Genomic DNA, 21,929 nt, shown 5'->3' on the forward strand with positions numbered 1-21,929 from the left:
CATGGATATGCTGAGCTCAAGCCAGTGCTACGAGCATTCTGTTGTAATGACTGAGTTAACTAATTATAACAATTACACAAATAAGATCTTTAGAAGTTTTACTTTTATTAAAGTAACAATTATTCTGCTTGATTTTTTCAGTTTATACTTTTTAAAGCTTCTTTAGGCAAGAAAAGAAATGAGAAGGAATTAATATTAATGGAATTGATAAAGAAAAACCTCATCATTCTTCAAAAAATAAGAAATGCAACCAACAGGCACTCCTGTCAACAGCTCCATACCGCAGCCAAGTACAAGAGCTTTGCCAATGTTCGCTGAATCGAGACATGGTTTACTATTGCAGAAACTATGACATAATCAGTTAAAATTTAAATAAAATACTGCAATGATGCTACTTTAAAAGTAATCTGTAAAATGAGTAAAGGTTCACAGCACTGACAAAAAGGAGAAATTACTCAGAGTGTGGGAGACTGGATCGGAGTGTAACAAAGAATTAGTTTTGAAATAACGTAAAATGTGACTTCATAAAGTACATGACAATTTTCTGTTCCTTAATTAGTACCCTTATGCTCTTGCTGCTATTAATCATCTCCTCCCTTGTGTTGATTTATGTAGTTTAGTTTGGATGCACTGCCAGGTTTGTATTTCACTCCATGTTGGATGAGGCACTTAAGTCTAACAGGCATTTTCTGTGAACACGAGTGTATTACAAGCCAAACTGTGCCTGTAGCTTTGGACAGAGCCTTACCTTTTCTCATGGAGATGCATGCAACGCACGGTGGAGGTGTGTCCGTACAAGGTGTGTATGCATTCTCCAGTCTCCGCATTCCAGACTTTCAGTGTTCGGTCTGTAGATCCACTGATGATGATATTGTCCCTCATCTGTGATGACCAGACTCCGCCTGTGTGCCCAACCAGTGTTCTCAAGCACTGAAAGAAGTATTTTGCTTAGTTACCCTTTCGACAGAGTTGAATGGAAAATGAAGAAAAAGTAATCTAGGAGGCAACAGCAGTCTCTCATAGCAAGAGCCAGAAGACCCCTGGAGACTGCTTTCTGACTGAACTAAAAAAATCCCACTTTTTAGAAAATACTCATCAAATTTCTCTCTCCATTGCTGGTACTTTTGACTGTAAGAAATTTTCCCTATAATCTTCCCCTTAATAAACTAAACTGTCTTTCCAAATTTCTCAATACAGGACATGTTTTCCAGCCTTGAGTCATCATTTTCCCGGCATTTTTCTGAGTCACTGCAGGTTTTCCAATAGCTTTTTGAAGGTTAAGTGTTAGAACTGGAGAGAGCATTCACTTAGTAGTTGTACCACCAATCTATAAACCATATACTCTTACTTTATTTTTCGTTTGTTTGTCCAAGAAACATTGCATTCTGTAAGCCGTAGCTACAGCATCAGTACTGCAAAATCACGCTTCCAACCTTTCCCAGACTTTACTGTTGCCCAGGAGAGAATCCCACACTACATAAGCACAGCCTACCTTCTTTGATCTCTGATGTATGACACAATTTCTCACCATGCAGAGACAGTGTTTGCTCTCACCTACTTCTATAAAACCTCTGTCACTCTGGAACAACGACTTGTGTCTGTCTCTCAGCCTGTATTCCTTACAAGTAAGGACTATAGATGCTTTCTCACCAGGCAGCAATAACTGCTAACTAGTAAGACAAGAAGAGATCCTTGTAAGACCCCTCTAGAAAGATACTCCACAAAGATTCTGCATTCACATTAACAACATGATCTCTATAATTACCCACTTTCTAACCCATTTAACTGTGTGCCATGTTGATTTTCGCATTGCTCTATTTTCTTCCATTGTGTCATGGGGATAGGGTCTTGAAGTGCACATAGCCATCTATTTCTGCACTATTATTTTTATCAGTCAAACCTGTAACTGCACAAGAAAAGAGGTCAAGACAGTTTGATGATCTCTTTTTCTGTAATCTAATGCTAAGTGGCATTAATTGCCGTGGCCTTACTTTAACTGTTAGTTGACTCCTCCTGACGTAGTCCAATATTTTTCATCTGAGATAATGTATCCTAAATACTCAGTCTTTCAGTTTACTCCATTTAAATATTGACACATTTTAGCTTTCTGGCCATCCTTTGGCTCCTCTCCTTGTGCTCATACCTTTTGAAAAACCACCAATTTTACCCCACAGGTTACTTTAGAAAAAAAAATTATAAAATACAGATTATCTGGATCATCTGTAATAAGAAAAAAAACATGGATTTGATAGTTGTTGTTCAACATTCTTGTGAGTTTCTACTGAAATAAGTATTCTATTATCACTGCATACTGTATTTCCATCACATGAATTTTCTCCCAAAATATATTTTTTTTCCTGCATCAGTGACAGTATACTAATTTCTATTGTTAATATCCTGTTCTTTCTAACATCCTTGAAAATGCCTTGTTTTTCTGCAGTACATGGATTTCCCGGTTCTTTTAACATTTTTAACAGTCTTTGCAATTCCTGGCTTCTAGCTTAATTCACTGCTCTCAGATCCATCTTTTTCAGTTCATAGCTGTTACTCAGTTTTACAGTTCCCATTTTAAAAAAATTTCAACTGATTTGCTCATATTTCAAGAAACCGTCCTTCTAAAGCAGTAAGAACACAGAATCCTTATTTTGGGCTTTACATCTGTCAAGGGAATTATTTAGTCATACTCATTTGCACAAACCAACCTTGAGGGGTTTTTTATTTTATTAATTCTTCAGCATCAGTAGGCATGAGGGCTGTTACGGCATTCTTCCGTCTTTCATATACAATTTCTGGCTCTCTTAAAGGTTTGGGGTAAATAGTCACACTAGGATTTGTCATTACTTTAAAAAAAATACTAAATAGGAATTGTTAAGTCATACTGCTGTGATCAATTTTTATATATTTAAAGGAACACTTTGTTTTTGAGAGGGTGGTATGTACAAAGGAAGCATTATTCATTTGAGTTTAGGCTGCCCTTTTCAATTAAAAAATGTAAATTTCAATATGGGTTCCTTCATTAGACAGTTTGTTGTAGGGAAGCCAACACAGACAGGGTGAGGCTGCTTATTGCTTTTAATTTTATTCTTCCCCACAGTAGTATTTACAGCCGCGTCAAGGATCTTCTAGGCATGCAGACACAAACGCTTAATACATTTCGCTTATAAAGTAGATACCTTTTGCGTCTTAAACATGATATCCTCAATAGTTGTCCTGTTGTTCACGTAACAATGGCATTAAAACAAAGCTAATGCACAAAATACTAGTCTAGAAGGGAAAAATACTGTTTCCCTGAGGCCTTTTCTATACCCTTTGAGCACGGTCAGACAGTCACCTTAAAACAAAAAAATCTGGGTGCTGAGCAGCTGCAATGTTCTAACACGAGTGAAATGCTCAGTACTGTCTTTTTGATTGCACATATTGTTTTGCTTCTCTAAGCCAAAATTAAATTATTGAAGCCTATTAAATTCCTGCCTGAGCTGGATCTAATTTAATAGGAAATATTTAAACCTAAAGCAAGTTTTTTTTTTTTGGTGGCTCAGCAATATAGTAGCTTAGAAAGAAAAACAAACTCTGTATCTGAAATCAGGGCCAGTAAAATGAACACTCCACTTCAATAACTTGAAAACAACAGAAAGAATGCTAGAAAACAAGTGAGAAAGGGAGATCCAGAGGGGTGAAAGGCAGCTAAATGAAGCTTTAAGGCAGATAAAGTAACGTATCTGTCCAAATTCTTTAGAATCCATGTCACAAACAACTCGACAGGAATGGCAGAATTGCCAAGAGAACAAGGATATATGCCAATGGTAACATGAGCAGCATTGCAATTTCACATCAAGGTGACTTTTTTTTATCTAGACTAGTTTCTGCGTAGGGAAAGATGACCCAAGTGTTTACCAGTACTTTTTCCAATTCTTGTGCCAGTTGGTACTAAAGACCACCCTGCAGCGCAGTCTGATGGCACAGCAGCATTTCTGACATCCCAGTGCTCTACCTGTAGCTCATTTCCTAAGGAATTCAGCAAAACAACCATCTTACCTTGCCCGTAACCGCTGACCACACTTTCAGCGTGTTGTCATCAGAGCCGCTCACTATTCGGTTCCCGCAGAACTGAAGGCATGTGATCACGTGGTCATCATGGCCTTTGAGCACCTGACAATAAAGAACATAAAAACGTACAGTCACAATTTAACGCAGGAGATTAGAGAGAAGCAGGAGAAACAAAGCGCTCTTCTGATTCACAAATTATGAAATGCTAGAACTGCTTCAATAATAATAAGGCCCCTTAATCCTGTGTGTCAAGTCCAATTTACCACCAACTGGGACCAAAGAGGGTATTTTCCTTCTTCCATGGAGTGATACTGCATTGCTTAGCAAGTACACTACAGTTATTTTAGGCTGCCTAAAAGTACCAGGAAAAAATCACTAATAAAAGTAGGCTGAATTAGTAATTGGACATTGCTCAATTCCTCTGCAATTATTCCATCTCTCTATTTTTTTAGTTGAGTTACTTTTACCTTTCAAGAGTTGTTTCAATCTTGAACAAAAAGAATGGAGTTGTTTTATTTGCTGCATATTTGTATTTCAGTGGTCAAGGCTTCCTATGTTTTTTTTTTTTTCTTACCAGCCAAACATCGTCATCCATTAACTGCCAGGCAGCACCAAAGTAAAAAAACTAGAAGACTGTTAACTCAATTCAGTGCAAACAAAAGTGGTAATTTAATGTGCTGGAAATATGGATTGGAATGTTGCTTTGTAGAGGTGGGATTTTCAATGCCTGATCTGGGAAAAATTGCAACTCGGTATATTTTACTACAATATAAAAAAAAAAATCTTTATCAGAATACATAGGATGAGTAATTTTTTATTTAAGATATCTGAACACTTTTCAAGATGTTCATTGAGATGAAATGGGCATTTGGATAAAGCCTGAGGCTGTAATTTTAATAATAATTCCAAGAGAACTTGATGTGGTGTATCAAGGCAAGAAATACAGAGCCGTTGCCAGAGACGTACATAAGTCACGGCCAAATAAACAGCAGGATATAGCCATAGGTTTTCCACGGGAATTTTTTTGTTCTTATTTTCATTATTTTGTAATCTAGAAAACAAGCAAATGAAAACCTTAAAAGTAAGTCTATGAATATGGGCTTTCTTCATGTTTCCAGCTGCATGTTCAATACTAGGTTTGTTTAGACAGTTCCTATTTTATTTTACAGAAGGTTTGAGGTATTGCTTCATATTGTCATACTGGAAAAGATGTAATGATAACACATCAATGTAATGAAAGAATTTTAATATTTTAAAAACACAAAAAATTCTTAACATGGAATGAAGCTCTTGTCTCATGCTGCTCAATTTAGAAGAATGTCTACAAAAATAAAAGCATGAAATGATCACAGAATAGTTGTGGAGTATTTTCATGTTGCGACATGGCCCAGCTCTACAAATATATACATCTATATATGTAGTTATATATACTACAGATGTGTATGTTTAAATATAAGTATTTCCAATCAAGTTTCTGATATTATCTGTCTCAAAAGACTGGCATATTTATAGGAATTGTACAGAAAAAAATTGTACAAAATTTTTACAGCAGCAATGAAATTATTCTGCTATATGAAGAGTCACATTTTGATTTGCTAATACAGTGCTCAGAAATTCATTTAACCCCAGAGTAAGCTAGAATAGAAATCATTTTTTTTCTGTAACAATACACTGCTTTTTGTGCATGGATACTCCAGCTTGTCCAAAGGGGGGAGGGAAAAAAAAAGCCTAGAAGTTGATTCTGCTTTGTTCATGGCACCATGCACATAGCTCAGAAACTTACCTTAGGCGATTTAAGTTCTCCTCGCCGCCAGTTGGTATCAATCCTGTGTTGTCTAATGTAGGCGCTTTTCCATGGACTGTGTATAAAGCCTGGTTTTATTACTTTCCTCCTCTTGATATGTAATGGTTCATCAATCCCTAAAATGAATTTTTAAAAAGGGGAGGGGGAGAGATGAGGCCACCTCAAATAAAACAACCTCTCTCCCTCCCAAACCTTTACAGTGACTGCAGACAATAAATCCTGCACTGAAGTAACACCCTCCCGCATGCCGATATTTGCGTGGTTTGTCTGTGATGCTGCCCTGCTCCTCAGCTCTTTATCCTGCATCTCTCCTTGTTGTTTAAGCGTAACCATTATCATGTACATGGCTGAAAATGCTGTAGTTCACCATTGCTTGTGGGCCACCTACAAGCTTTTTCTGAATCCCCCTTTCTGAGGCAATGTACAGAATATTGACTTTTTCCAAATTGTTATCATCCAACAAACTCCATAGTCACGCATACACTCATGTTGGAACCATTCAAAAAGTAAACATTTCTGTCTGCAGGCCTCCTCTCTGGTCACCCATCTTCATTACCTTTAAATTCACTGTGACTCTTGATATTAGTGAGCTTTTAATTATTTTCTTGATTCAAAAGGCTGTGTGCTTTTGCTATTGTCCTCTTCTGGCCGGGATTTAAGTATAGCTATGCCCTTTTTGAACTGACACTTAAGTTTTGTTTCAGCTTTGCTACTACAGATAAATTGTTGGTTGTGGTTTGTATGTTGTTTTTTTTTTTTTTTTTAACAATTTTCTCACCCATCTCTCTCTCTTCTCTGCAGCTCCTCCTTCCACCCCAGCTCATTACTAACAAGAGTCCTCTCTTGTCAGTATGCGGATTTTACTCTTCTGCATTTAGCCCCTTCTCTAGTGTCTCTATGTGCAAATCTGGAATGAACTGCTCCTTCATATTACTGAGCATCTCACTGAGCCTAACCAGTCTACAATACTGTTTTGCTTGTCTGTGCTCTCATGCCTGGCCATATTTATTTTTACTTCTAAAAGTTCACAAATGTAGGCACATTCCCCTCTCAATCTTCTTTTTTTCTCATTCTGTCTCTTAATGCACTTTCACTGAAATGTGTAAGAGGAGAATCTTAGAGAAGATTTAAGAGGCTAGACACCTGGCTTCCACTGCAAAAGAATGCAAATTAATTTGGATGTCTTTACAAATAGCCAGCTACATTCACTTTGTCACGTTTTCTAAAGCCTTTGCATCAACTTCTCACAAGTTCTTGTGAACTTCCTGTGACCAAGTTCTCTCCTCCATACTCTGAGGCAGCCTGTACAGGTCCCTCTGTTTACCTGTGTCCAAGAAGGCTACTGTGCTGAGATCACATGCATGTGCTCTGCCTCCCCCCACCGAACAGACACTTTATTCATATAATTCTCCTTAAAAATAAAAGCTTACATTCTTCATGTGCTTACATACGTGGCTACTTACCTGGGAGCCTTTTAGTGCCCATTCATACTACTGCTGAACCACCGTGTCTTCTTGATTTGCCGTAAGCAGGCAATAGTCACGTGGCTTATGGACTGTGGGCCCTCTCTAAGCAATCAAGTTAGCACCTTCTCCCCCTACCAGGTGCCATTTCTGTGTTAATTTTCCTACAAATGACAGGAAATTACAGCATCCCAACCACTGAAACCACTTTTCCTCCATGTTATTTACAAACTGCAAGACTATACTCCTATCACTTATTTGCTTTGGTTGTATTTTGAATAAAAATAATCCTTAAAAAGCAAAAATAATTGTATTTTAAAAACGTACACCTAGTATACTTTATAAATAAGATGCTCAAACTTAACGCTCGTTTCATTTCTAGTACTCAGTGGCTTATTTCTGCTTCCTACTTTCCACAGAGCTACGTACTACATAGCTCAAAGCATCACTGGCAGTAAATTTAAAGTCACTCAAATTGCCTTCATAAAACTTTAAGCTTATTATGTAAATGGACTGCACTTCTTACAACAGCAACACTTTGACCGTTACATCCATCTTTTTTGCTCAGTCTTACCCTCCTCTTTGCATTTCTCTCTCCAGAGAAGATTATCTTCAGCCAGAATTCTCCAGTAACGGCATGTCTGGGCTGCCTGCAGAAGGTCCCTGGGTTCCAGGAATGACAGCACGTACAGTGCCAGCTGTAAAAAAAGAGAAAAAGAAAGTGTATTCTGTGCATTGTTTTTGAAAGGAAAAGTGAAGTAACTTGAAGTATTATCACATGTCAGCAATACAGTGACAATAAAACACTGAAATACAGAAAACTGAAGCAGTAAATTATTAAACAACCTCAGAAACTTAACAGAGCTACCGTTTATTCCTGTAGGCACATGAAAGTATAACAATTATCTTTTTCTTAAGTGACTGAATTCATACATACCATATCAGAACTGATTCTTGCAAGAGAGGAGATGTCAGCTGAAATTACTATTATCTTTTTTTAAAATGTAACCCACGTTACTTTGAACCATTAACAGAATTATGAAATAATTATGTCTATGTTATTTTAGCTAACAAGTATACCAAAAGCTATTTTGAGAGTTGAACTAGAAAATACAACACTCACCATGTGAGCAAATGGGAAAGTACGTTGTGGTGAGTAACATCACTCAGTAAGCCTAAATCCAGAAAAAGTAAATGCTCTGTACACTCGAGTTCCAAAGCACTCTGCAGGGAATGCAGCATACGTATTGCTCATTTGCTGATTAGAATGCAGAGGAGTCCTAAACGGTGCTACAGGGAGTTTCACAGACTGGGATGCAGAAGGACTGAAATACGTAATTTTGGTAACGTAGGTTACCAAAAAACACACGGGAAATCCCAATAAGCACCAGAAGATAAAGAAAAGATGAACCTTTCCATGCAACAAAATTAATGGTTATTGGGAGAATGCAGACCTCAGTTGAGCGAGTTAAGCCATATAATGACCATGATAAAACCTCCACAACTATCTTCAGCTGTATTGAAGTCTTAAGCAGGGACAGAGGCATCTAAAACACAATCCAAAATACCGGGACAGCTGTCCTTAAGGATATGATGACCAAATATAGCTTTTCTACTTGACAGCAACAATGCATCTGCCCAAGTCATGGAAAACGGAAGCTGATGCAGAAAACTACGTACATGCTGAAACAGTGAGGCCTTTGTAACTAGGAGGATGCAAATGTTGTCACGGACATCAGATCATCCACTTCTACTTCCGCTTGACATATCTGTGTTTAGGATTTTTTTTTTATTTAATTTTTAGCTGGAGTTATGATGTATATAAATAGAATCTGCCCTTCAAAGCAGCACAAACTAAAATTCAGTAAGGAAGGCATAATAACTGTAGGCTGTTGACCTCAGCAGATTTTTTTGACCTTATTATATGAGAAACATTTACTTTCAGTAATCTAGACCAGCCAGTGACTGAGCAGGAAATTAAAATTCAGTATGCCAGAACTGTTTGCTTTTTGACTGCACACACACCTTGTTTGCAAGTCATCACCTGCAGCTCACGTTGAGCATGCAGGAGACCACATCTGAGGGATGTGTGTCTTCTTAAGTTATGCATTAGATCTCGTATGCAACGCCCCCCCCCAGGCCATAAAGCTGAGGAATCTTCCTTCTGCCCCTACTCAGGAAGTCAGCATTTCCTATCTGGTGTAAGGTACGCTATTACAAGAGCAACAACTGTATCCCTCTTTAGACTTTCTGTCTTAATTCCTGGTATGTAAAATTAGTCAAGAAGTGCTGTTTCCTAACACACATCAGATAGTCCTGCATGTGGCAAGACTCAAACATGGAAGAGATCCTTTTCATTTTTTGCTGGATGTTCCTTAACTGACAGCAGAGTTTGTTTAAATATTACTTGTTCTCTCTATACAGATATGGATGCTTGCTAAGATGGTGTTAATTAAAATCTGCGAGTCAACTAATTCTAAAACAGGTTACATATGGGTGACATTTATTTTAGACTATATTTATCTAAATAGTCATCAAGGGTCAACACAGCCTACAGTTGACTTTAAGATTAGCAGTGCATAAAAGATGACATCCCTTTGTCTCAGCTCATGGATCAAGTTATAAGAAAACTTCAGGTAGCAAAGATCTGACCTTTGACTCAACTGTGACTACTCACTGCTGTAGTGTTAATAATACCCAATAATAAGCAGTCTCTTATCTTTCTTTTTCTTCACTCACACACATGGCACCAAGAACACTTCTGGTTTTCACAAAGTAATTTCAATAATTATTTCTAAAGTCTCAGCAAGAAAGCAGTATTCATTGCCAACTGCATCCTGGGCTGCATCAAGAGGAGCGTGGCCAGCAGGTCGAGGGAGGTGATTCTCCCCCTCTACTCTGGCCTGGCGAGACCCCACCTGGAGTACTGTGTCCAGTTCTGAAGCCCCCAACATAAGAAGGACATGGACCTGCTGGAGAGGGTCCAGAGGAGGGCCACGAAGATGACTGATAAGAAGGCTGGAGCACCTCTCCTAGGAGGACAGGCTGAGAGAGTTGGGGCTGTTCAGCCTGGAGAAGAGGAGGCTCTGGGGAGACCTGATAGTGGTACCTCAAGGGGGCCTACAGGAAAGATAGGGAGAGGCTGTTCAGTAGGGCCTGTTGTGATAGGACGAGGAGTAATGGTTTTAAAATAGAGGGAGGTAGATTTAGATGATTGATTGGATAAATTTTTTTACAATGTGAGTTGTAGAACACTGGAACAGGTTGCCCAGATAGGTGGTGGGTGCCCCATCCCTGGAAACGTTCAAGGCCAGGTTGGATGGGGCTCTGAGCAACCTGATCTGGTTGGAGATGTCCCTGCTCCTTGTAGGGGGGTTGGACTAGGTGACCTTTGAAGGTCCCTTCCAACCCAAACCATTCTATGATTTCATATTAATTGTTTGACTGCATGTTCCTTCAGGAGGAAAGCAAACATTTTCTTGGTTATTCAGCTATTAAGTTACTGTCTTTGCATTGCTGAAAATATTTTTTAAAAGAAAAGCCCTCCTGTCCAAATCATCTTGTTGTTCTGGTTAGGTAACAAAATCACTGCATTGCATCCAGTGGCACTGGAGATAACTGTAGATGTTAATATGGAGTGACAACTCAGGAGAGCGTGTTTTCACAGGATGCTGGCTTTGATAGGAAAGCCTATTTATAGAACTGCTGACCCTAACAACTTATTCTTGCCCCCCTCCCCAGCTCAGTTTATCACCCCCTACTGCAGCCAGTAGCTGGGGACAGCATCACTTAGGAGATCTGGGTGAAGAATAATCTTCAAGGAGAGGAGATGGTGGAGTTAGCTTGACAGGTTTTTTTTTTATTTAACTTGGTTAATTTTGGTGACAGTGACTGGGGGTTAGGAAACAAAAATTATTTAAGCCAGCTTCACTGGTGAAGTCAGCTTTTCATGAAGCTAAGCACTTCACAATATTCTGGTTTCAAGAGGCAAGAACAAACACTAAAAATAAATTAAACAACTTAAACACAAGTAGCTTACAATGGAGTCAAGAAACATAAATGAGAAAGTTAGTTTTACAGCTAAGTATCATATATTTTCTGTGAAAATAAATTACTAAAACTGAAATAATAACATGATCATTAGTTACAGCATAACTAGATCACTGGTTGTACTTGAATTAGTTTTGCCACTAAATCACACAAAGACAACCAAACTGTGAGTTACTGTTATCAATTCTGTATTAAGTTCCCAGATTTTAGAGATGAAGTGGAAAAGTATCTTCTGTCTTTTCTAAATACAAAGTCTTGCTTTCTTCCTGTGCTTCTGAACTAAGGCTGCTTTGGGCAGCTTCTCTAGAAACATGGCAACCATGCAGACGTCTTACTGAACTGTTCTCCTCCCCCAGTGTCCTTTCCACTTAGGAAGAAGGCTGCCACAGGAGGTCTTTCTGTAAATACTAATCTCATGTTATGTCTACTAAGTTACTACTCACTGCATAAATTGCTTCCAACCCTTACAAATGCTATCCAGTAAGGGAAGGCTGTGACACTTCCTGACTCATGAAGATACGACCGTGTATAAAAGGCAAGAAGGGTCTTGTACGTCTAAGTGTTCAAAAATAGGATATGCACCAGAAAAAAAGTCAAGAAACAGATACAGAACAGCCTTCAGGTAATAAGACATGTTAAACATAGCAACCAAATCCTAGTACCAGAATATCTTTTAAGAACTTTCTTTGTAATGTGTTAGTCACTGAAGATTTAGAAAGACTTCAGCCCTCATTAAAATTTTCACATAGAAAACTCAACATGTGGTAGATCTGGCAAAATAAAACAGAGTTCCTCCAGACTCCAAACAATTTCCAATTCCCTAAAAATCAATCAAGGTCAGAAGTACCTTTTCTAAATCAACTAAAATACATTCATTTATTAACTGTAGCAAACTGGGTTTATAATCCTTCATATCCACCTTCATGTTCTAGTTTGAGGACATCAAGAATGTCTCTTCTATGGACAGCATTTAGTTACACATACTGAAAAGCACACACACTGAAATCTAAATCTTAGTTTCTCTTTAACCTGATACAATATGATCTGATTTGCAGTGCTATCTTACTGTAAGATATCTGCTTAATTAGAATTTGGCTTCATCCCTAGTGACAAGAGCTTTTCTGCGTTTACTTTTGGATTTTTTGGTAGAAATTTTAGGGCTCAGTTTGTTTAAAATAAATTCAAAGATAATATTTACAAAAAACCCCATCACTTAAAGCATTAAACAATAATGCTTATAGAATTGTGTGCAGAAAGGTCTTGCATCCAGAGGAAATTTTGGTGTGTGCATGCCCTAACAGAATTAGTTCTCAAATAGAAAGCACAATCAGGCCAATTAAGATACAGAGATATGTTTAAAGCTACTGGGATTTTGTTTAAAGCAATTAACCGTATTTCCAGGTATCTAAACGCCAATCAAGAGATAAAGGTGTGTTCATCTGAAATTACAGTAGCCATGTTATGGCAGTGTACCGAATTGCGGACTTCTAACATCAGTTTACATCACTGCATTGGCAGAATTGAATGCCATAATTAGCACAGAAATTTTTAAAAGGTGACAGTTGATGCACTGCAGAGTCCAATATCAATCTATATTTCTCACCTCTTTTGGGAGCAAGGAAATGAAGTCTCTTTGAAACTGGGGCTCTATCACTTGCATCATGTGTTTTACTTGTGTTGGTTCACAACTATCAATCAGTTCATCTAAAGCAAGCAGTTTCTCTGGTCCACTCCAGCTCTGCAAGAAAGAAAAAAAAAAAAAAAAAACAAAAAACCAAAAAAACCCAGTAAGCTTAGTTTAATGGTTTGGTTTACATTAACAACTGCCCCTGCTTTGCCAAAAAGGCAAGTTAACTTTCCTTGTCAACCTATAGACAAGCATTATAAAGAGCATATAAAAAGCCAGCAAGATAAACGCTCATGTTAATTACATAAAAATTAGAAGTTAATCAAGACAAAATATTGAAAATTGCTACATTGATTCATAAGCTAAGAAAGGATTTATTATACACACACATACAGATTAGCAATTAAACACATAATATTATTTAATAATAATAATTAAATTAATTAAGCTTCTTTTGAAATTGATGAAATCTACACACGTATTACTGACAATGAAGGGGTTGCAACAGAACATGCTCCCTCTCCATCTTTCTCCATTGTGCATTCAAGTGAGATTATAACTTTCAACCTTTATGTTTCATCCGGTAGACCAAAAACTTTAAATGAAACAAGAGGAAAGGAAAGAAAATAAACTTTCTGTAAAAGTACATTAGCTTACTGCCTGCTAATTACTACAGTACTTCCCTAAGAGACAATGCTGTGATTTCAGAATCCTGGCTATAAACCAATGGATATTTTGTAAGTATCAATTTACACTTGAATAAACAGCGAATTTTGGCAATTTTCTTACTTCGCATTTTTACTAATGGGCACCATAAAATGTGAAGATTTTAATAAGGCACTCATCTAAGAGCATAGGAGATTAGCAGCATCATTTGTAGAAAAAAAAATTAATAACTGAATATACTCCACATCTGAAAAGCACGTCTTAAATTCATCTGTGCTCATCAAAGAGTTTTGATTTGTTATGTGAAAACAATGTAAAGAAAAAAATATTTTTTACAGGAAAAATCAACAGCCACTGCTAACTGATTTAACAACAGAATTAGAGCATGAATAAAGCCTTAGAGAGGAGAGAAAATGAGACATCACAGTCTTTGAGAGCAGATTCACATTCATATTCTTGAATGTCTTCTAAAGTGAGACATACAAATAAATTAGCACATACAAATAATATTACAGTTATGGTAAGAGGCTAACTGAAATGCAAAAAAAAAGGTAAGACATCTTACAAATAAGATTTCTGTATTAATCTGCTACGTATTATCTCAGGACCTTTATTACCCATACTCTAAATTTCTGTTCTCTGGATTTGATTCTGACAATTTCTGGTCTCTGCAACACTACAATGTTTGTATATCGTGAAGTTTCTGCAGAACAATGAGGCAAGTGAAGGAGAAGGTGGCATTTTTGAAAGCAAATAAATACACGGCTTCACTTGATGTAGAAAGACCATCATGTTGCATCATTTCTCCCTAATTAAAATGTCAAAATACTTAGAATGTCAAGAAAATTATAATTTACCCACACAACGACACATCTGACTTCCAGGTGACCCCATTCCATCAGGGCAGTGCAAGCAGCTTTGAGCTGCCTTAATTACGGAGTGAGCACCTGCACAGGCAGCGTGTGGCAGCCCGCTCACCCCGTTACACGCTCCTGCTCTATGACAAACGTGTAGCAGATACTGAACAGCCTAACCTCACAGAGGAGGGGAAGAGGAAGAAAGTTCCTATGACCTGAGCCTTTCCACATGCCACTGGCGATTGGTAAGACATCTAATCTGGCAAGAAAATACTCCTCATCCATGTGTGTGTATGTAGACTGTCACCATATGACACAAGGGTTTTCGTATCTCGCATCCAATACCTCAGAATATTGAAAAGAAACAAGAATGTCTTGGCATAAATTGCAGCAGTGCTGTTATAAACAGCGTTTATTAGGAATTTCTTTCAATAGACACATTTGCATCAGAGAGCAGTTCTCCATAAATCATGTGCTGAAGAACTGTTTATCTTACCAACTTTCCCACTGCTCTTTGTTTCATTAACCCAGAGCTTAGCTGCTGTTAGGTACAAATGTTTGCAATCTTTAATCTCATCTGTCAGCTGTGTTTGAACTTCAGAGAATTTTAAAAAAGGAAAGTAATACCTGTGCTGCTTCCTTATAATATAAATTCCCAAGGTCAGTCTACTTCTAATTTATAAGCAGCTACATTTATTAAATTGGAACAATTCAACCTGAAGAGCATTGTTTTTTGCTGTGGCAAACACTGCTAGCAGTTGTGAACATGTTATTGATTAATAATTTCACTGTACACTATCTTAATCTGTAGCTCTCTTACACTTAGACATTTCTGGTTTTTATGCTACAGATCTGAACAGAAATGGGAAAAGACTGAAGAATGGGAAAGAGATGCTAATGAATAAAAGCAGTACCCTCTTTCATCTGTCCATTCATCATTAGAGGATGGCTACAGGCAGCTTTCTAAGGCTCTTTTTAAACCATCAGCTGCTACAAAATGTTTTCTCTAGGACACTGTCCCCTTAGTCTTTCACTTCAGCAAACAAACCTCCAGCTACAGTTGGTAAGGGGTCTCTGAGGGAAATGTCTGGCATGGAAAACTGGGATGAAGCCTTGCCAGATGAACACAACTGTTTGCGTTAACGAAGGCAAGACCAGTAAATTACTGTTTCTGGGCCCCACAGCTTGATCCATTTGCAAAAAAAACTGCATGTAGCACATTGAGCAGAGAGGGAACAAAACAAATATGTGGCTTTGATGAGAAAAAAAAAAGCAAACAAATGTCACAGAAGAGAAAAAAAATAGCAAATGCAGGCCAAACAGTTTGCAAAGTTTCAAATATTGTAGATGATGAGAAACTTCTGAGATATGTGGTTTAGTGTCCAGATACCTTTGATTTCTACCAGGTGATACCCCTTCAAATTGAAGATCCTTGTAAAGAATATACTTTATCTTTAAAACACGCTTAATTGGTTTTCCTTGTTTTTCAAAACTCAAGTTGAACTTTAATGTAAAATTAAAATAAAGCTTTTATTATGGGCAGGAGTTCCCCAATAAAAGGTAACTCCAGGATTCATTCACACACCCTTTGGAAAGCCAGCAGGGTCTGCCGATACTGCTCTTTGAATGATTTGAGATTCCTAAACAAACATCTTCCCTCTGCCCTCCCATTTCCCCAGGGAGGTGCTGGTTTGTCAGCCAAGGCCTTCTGGCTGGTTCATACCACTTCCTCATTCAGTAATGCAGTTGCTGCAATCATGGCACTACCTACCTGAAAATTATCCCTTCGTTTTCCCCTTTGCTGTTATGTTTAAATGTCTTTCCTTTCTTCTTCAGACATGCAAAACAGTTTTATAATCAATATAAAAGACAGCTTTGCTGCTTCTACAACTTCCACCTCATCCCTCCTGTCTGACCTGCCACCTATCCTTTTATCATCTTCTGTACCTCTACTCTTCCATGATCCACACTTTTCTATCACACAGCTCTCATACGCTAGCTCCAATTTGTACAAGTACAGTTTGTAGCAATTAGATCCTTTGTCTATTACAGGTATATTTAGGACATCTATTTTAAATGGTTTAATTTCAGGGTGCTCTTCTCCGTTACTGAGTTCTGTTAATGGAGGCCTGTCATTAGAGACCCGTGGGAAGAGCTCCTCTGGATCCTTCCTCTGTCTGACTCTTGGATCAGTTACCAAGAACCCTATCATCCTCCACCTCAAACATATCTTGGTCTGGAACAAAACAGCACATAAGTAAAATAACTGAAAGACGGACCATCTACATCAGCAAGTAGTTTGTCATAAAAGGAGGGGTTCAGGAGCAGCTGGTGCTCAAGCCCCCACGTTAACCCATCTCTAAGAACTACTCTGGTCCTCTGGGCTGAACATCTGGACCAGTGTAGAGGAGCAGTGACTGGTTCAGACCCTTACATCTCTGCTAAGTGTTGGATAATGTGGAGCTTCTTCTGAAAGGAGTCTAGTTTGTAGGTATCAAAACTGCCCTGAGACCCAAACCAATGCGAAATAGACAAGGATAATCAGCAGAACTGCTTTAAGTCTGCGCTATTCCTCTGAAGCAAACTGATATTGGTGATATAGCCAAAAGGTGTATGTGGTTGTAGTGCAGATCTCTCCCATTCTTTGTGTAGGGATTGTACAGAAACACCAAACCCTTGACCTAGTCCCACCACAAGATACAGAGCAGAAAATGCTGCAATGCTGGTTATGATTACAATCTTTGTGGCCTGCTTCACCTAAGAGGTGGACTACTCAGTCTTGCACATTTACGCATTCATGAGTGTCTTTGGAAGAATAAGAAATGGAGAATGATATGTAAGTTGAATTTAGGTGGCTTAGCCAACTATTTATGTAAAAGCATGGAGCAGCGCTCCTGCCAGCCTGACACTGCAAAAGCATTTTAGACACCATCTAAACTGCTGAGAAAAAATGCTTCCAGTTTTAGGTAAAATAATAGTGTTCACTAGTTACCCAAAATTATTGCCTATATTTACTGTGTATGGAACAACTTTTCAACATCAATATTCCAAGAAAATGCAAATTTTTAATCACATTACTTAAATAAAATCCAACACTGCAAGTATGTGAAGTAGGGGGAATGAGGAGGGAAAGTGAGAACTTAGTAATTTTTAAAGCATTACCATCTCTTACTGAACTTAGCATGCAGCTGATTTTTTTTTTCCTTATGGCAAGCAATTTGGTGACTAAAAAAATATACCCTGCTTCAAATAAAATAAAGTTTCTTGAAAAAGAAAAAAAAAACCTTGTAAAGATACACTTGGGCCCTGAATTTTAAAAATCTTACAGTGGATATTAAAAAGACCTGAAGCCAAGAGCCACTGCAAAACAGGAAAATTAAATAGGCCTTTAAGAAAATAAATGGTTTGAACCTATCAAAATGCTTTTCCATTTTTGTTTCCAGACTAACATTTTGTTGAAATCAATATACATCTTCATTTTTAAAGGGGAAGTGCAACTACCCTTCCAACTGTTTCTCCTTTTTGCATTATTTTTTTGTCACTTTCAAAATAAAAGGCTTAGATCAACTACAAAACATAACAGCAGCAATAGCATATAAAAAATAAACTTAAAAAACCTTAAAGGTCATCTTCAGTTTCCTTAGTATTTGAAAAGTGGTCTTGCTTTTTAATATGAAAAGATAATACAGGAGAACGACTGAAGGCCCTACAGATGAGAGACTTCAGAATAACTGAGTATCACCTGTTACTGCCAGCTTCTGTGCCAAAGCACAGTGCTACCTCGAAACAGTACATATGTCCAGCTAACATGTCCCTGGAAAATTTAGCTTTAAAATTAATTGGAAATATATTTTCATATAAAATAAGACAGTGCTATTAAGCAGGCTTAGCAGGCATAAACTAAATAAAGGAAAGCCCTCCCTATTTCTCTTTCTGTATAGAAAAAAACTTTGTATTGCAAAAATGATGCTACATGTGCCATTTAATTCCGACAAACCCTTACTTTAAGGATGTGCTTTTATCATTTGACTGTTTAAGACTTGCCCCTTTCATAAAATCCACACAGAAAATAAGCACACAAAACGAGGTGGCTTGGCACTAGCCAAAGAGATGTAATACTGAGGTGCAGCAACTGACTTTGAAAGCTTTTGGTTGTAAAATAAGGAAGTGTCTTTTGTGAATACAATAAAAATTACCAGTGACAGAAGTGATCAGTAAGTTCTACTCAATGATCTCCAGTTACGAGAGAGAGGCTTCTCTCTCTCAAGAGTACAGATCAGTATTTGGCATTTAGTATACTGCAACTAAGTATTTTGAAAAGTTGGAAGTATCTAATTATGTACTTATTAAAGGATGGCTTCTACACTACTAACCACAAATTTAGGATCCTAAAATAATAACAACTTAACCATAGGCAAAATTTCCATGGGCTTACAGAATTTTTTTCCTTATCCTGGCCAAACAGCCAACAGCATTGCTTTTACTGTCAAGCATATTTGCATCACTCTAACATTTCAGCCTTCTACAATATTTTTTTTAAATATGTAACTATTGACAACTATCAGTCTTACGTAAGATGATACATATTCTACGTTGTAGATATCAAAATAGCTTTTGTTAGTACAAAGGCTTTCACATTACAAAATGTTAAAATACAATGTAACATTACATTATTGGATATACTAAGTACCATTCAAATACAATTCCTAGGGGTTAAAAAGACATATTTCTATGAACAACCTTAAAAAAGATACTCTATAATAATTAAATGTGAGTACGTTTAACAAACTGAATGATGTGTACACGAATATCTTAAAACTCCAAACTTCCACTGTTTTAAGCAGATTATAAATGTGTAAAAATAAGGAGGGAAGGAGTTCTACATTATCATTTTAATGTTCAGAACTGACAGTGATTGAGATCAATGGTATTATGTGGCAGCATGAATCAAGCCAAAAGCATGCTTCTGCCTGCAAAGCTGTATGCTCACTACTGTATTGCTCTTCTATCACTGCCTGTTACAGTAACTGAAACAATGCCTGTATTAGTTACTCCTTTTGAAAATGTTTTTAGAAGTAATAGTTTATTAGTCAAGATATGAAGACATAATATTTCCATTTTTCAAATCAATGATAGGACTCATCTCTGCCTCTTAAAAATACAGAGCAAAACTGTACAGTAAAGAGATCTGCACGGTACAGGTTATGGAACAGGAGCAGAGGCCTGCCTCAAGCTGTGTTTGTGTTAACGTACACAAAACCAGCTTAGGTGCTGCCAGATTGGTGTTCACGCAGATTTCAGTTCTGACCTATGGAAGTGGTGTGTAACACTGTCCTTCACACCTTTCCTTTTGTCAGATTAAGTTTTAGGCATTGCTGAAGCCTGTTGGAAACATAGAGAAAACCTCTTTCCCCTCTCTGTTCAATTGTGTACACATGTACTGGCTGACATGGAGTTCAGTATATAAAGATCAGTTTCTTTTAAATCTATCTTTGCCAATTTTTTCTTTCTATTCTTAGAAGACATCAGTCTTATGACAAATTTAGTGCTATAGTTGCAATGAAGCAAACCATTCACTAACAAGTGAAAATGTCTAGCCTCCAAGTGAAAATGTCTCAAGTTAGCTTGAGGCCATGGAGGCAGCCTTAACATCTTGGACAGTTTGCAGAAAATGTGAAAGCATCAAACAGGAAGGGTTATTTCATTAAGAAACCAGAGAAAGAAGTATTTTTTGTGCATATAGTAACTACAGCAACTAGCTGAAATGGGGAACCACAATTCCGTAATGTTGAAGCTCACTTGTTTTTACAACAGTACACAAAAACAATGGCTAAGACATTCTGGGGCGTAGAAAGAGGACTGCCTCTACTGAAGCAGCCTTTTACGTAAATCACAGAAGTAAGCTGTTTCAGTTTATTTCTCTAAGCACTGGTTACCTGAAACATTTTCAGCCATTCCTGAAGGCCCGTTGGTGGCTGCACAGATGTAATGCGGCGACGTTGCTGTCCCTGGCCATTGGCTGCCCTCAGGTCCCCAAAAGTAGTAGGTGTGGCAGAGCATGGCACCAGCCCTGTAGTACTATGAGACAAATAAAAAGTGATAGTCACATGTAAACATTAAGGAAAATTTAGAAGTCTATTGCAGATAAAGAAATCTAGTACAAAAGTTGCATCCATTACTGAAACTCTTAAACTTCATGCAAAAGCAGTAACATGAAAAATTGTTCTGCTGGTCACTCAAGGAGCCACTTCCCTCACTTTCATAAATCTGCCTGTTTCTACCACTACAGTACTAATCCTCCAGCTAGGGGGATAATGGGGATCACCTTTCAAGGCTGAAAAATTACCACTCTGTTAACTGGCCAGCAGGTTGTCTATAAAGATGCAGGTTTACATATTCCTTTCCTTACCAGAGTATTTCCTTTCCTTCTGGGCTGCATTTGTGCCTTCTGAGTGGTGATGCAGGAAGCCAAGGTTCAGAGTCTCACCTGTATGTGAAATGTGCCAGTTCTGCTTCATTGCCAAACAGAAAAAATATATATCTATTTTTAGCTCTTAATATATTTTGTTGACAATGAGCTAGTAATACTCAAGCAGTTCTAGTGGCTTAGTGGTTTGGAATTGTTCTTTGAAATACTCTGTACAGTATTTTAAAGTTTACGTGTTGATAGAGTGACACAGGAATTAAAGGGAGGGGCTTGGGGGGGTGAGGTGAAAGGAGCCAAAGGTGCTCCCTGAACTACAGTTTGATTTTTTCACTCTGACATGTTAAAAACCAGCTCATTCATATGGGATGGAGCTTTTGAAAGAGCTAAGATTAAGCTGCTATTGTAAGAGTCTAAAGAAACACAGCTGACTGGGTTTTCTTTTTCTCCATAATGTAAAGTACTTCATTCACAGAATATCAAAGTTGTATTCCCTAGCAGGAAACCTGGAACTCCAGTAGTGTTTACACAAGCAAGAAAATTTCAAATACAGTGTGGGACTCCAAAAACCGCTTCGCTTTTGTCTATGATAAATCCAGCTTTTTAGTAGGTATGAGCTTCGGGCATTCACTGACTTTTTAATGGCTACAGGAATAGCTTCAAATGATGCAAGGCAGGTTCATTTTATTATTTATCTCATCATAATCTACAAATATTTCACTCTACTCTTCCTTGTTCTGAAGGACAATCAAAGCATGTCCTAATATTAACCAAATTGGTAAAGAAAAGTAAAGACTGGTTTGAACAGGCTTATTTTTAACTGTTAATTTTACTGAGTAATAACAGAAACAGAAGCTGATATAAAAAACTGTTTTGCAGATTACAGATCCTCTTAACAACATTTGTTTACTAGCTTTACCTGTTACATGCAAAGAAAGTTCATCAAGCCTGTCAATTTTAAAGTGTCTGATCCTGGGGAAAATGAGAAGAA

At 37.6% G+C, this 21,929-nt stretch overlaps 1 protein-coding gene across 3 annotated transcripts in view; it reads right to left on the reverse strand.

Moving 5' to 3' along the window:
* The window catches only part of FBXW7 (F-box and WD repeat domain containing 7), a 183,082-nt gene that overhangs the window by 7,993 nt on the left and 153,160 nt on the right, over window positions 1-21,929 (reverse strand). For all 3 annotated transcript variants that reach the window (XM_086746105.1, XM_086746104.1, XM_086746106.1), the window contains 6 exons: window positions 20,451-20,592; window positions 12,968-13,102; window positions 7,889-8,012; window positions 5,831-5,967; window positions 4,036-4,149; window positions 749-930 (listed from right to left, as the gene is read on the reverse strand). In XM_086746105.1, the coding sequence (XP_086602231.1) occupies window positions 749-930; window positions 4,036-4,149; window positions 5,831-5,967; window positions 7,889-8,012; window positions 12,968-13,102; window positions 20,451-20,592 (834 nt within the window). The remainder of the gene's footprint in view (window positions 1-748; window positions 931-4,035; window positions 4,150-5,830; window positions 5,968-7,888; window positions 8,013-12,967; window positions 13,103-20,450; window positions 20,593-21,929) is intronic.

This window comes from Chlamydotis macqueenii, chromosome 4, assembly GCF_036417535.1.
Source record: "Chlamydotis macqueenii isolate bChlMac1 chromosome 4, bChlMac1.mat, whole genome shotgun sequence".
NCBI classification, from domain to species: Eukaryota; Metazoa; Chordata; class Aves; order Otidiformes; family Otididae; genus Chlamydotis; species Chlamydotis macqueenii.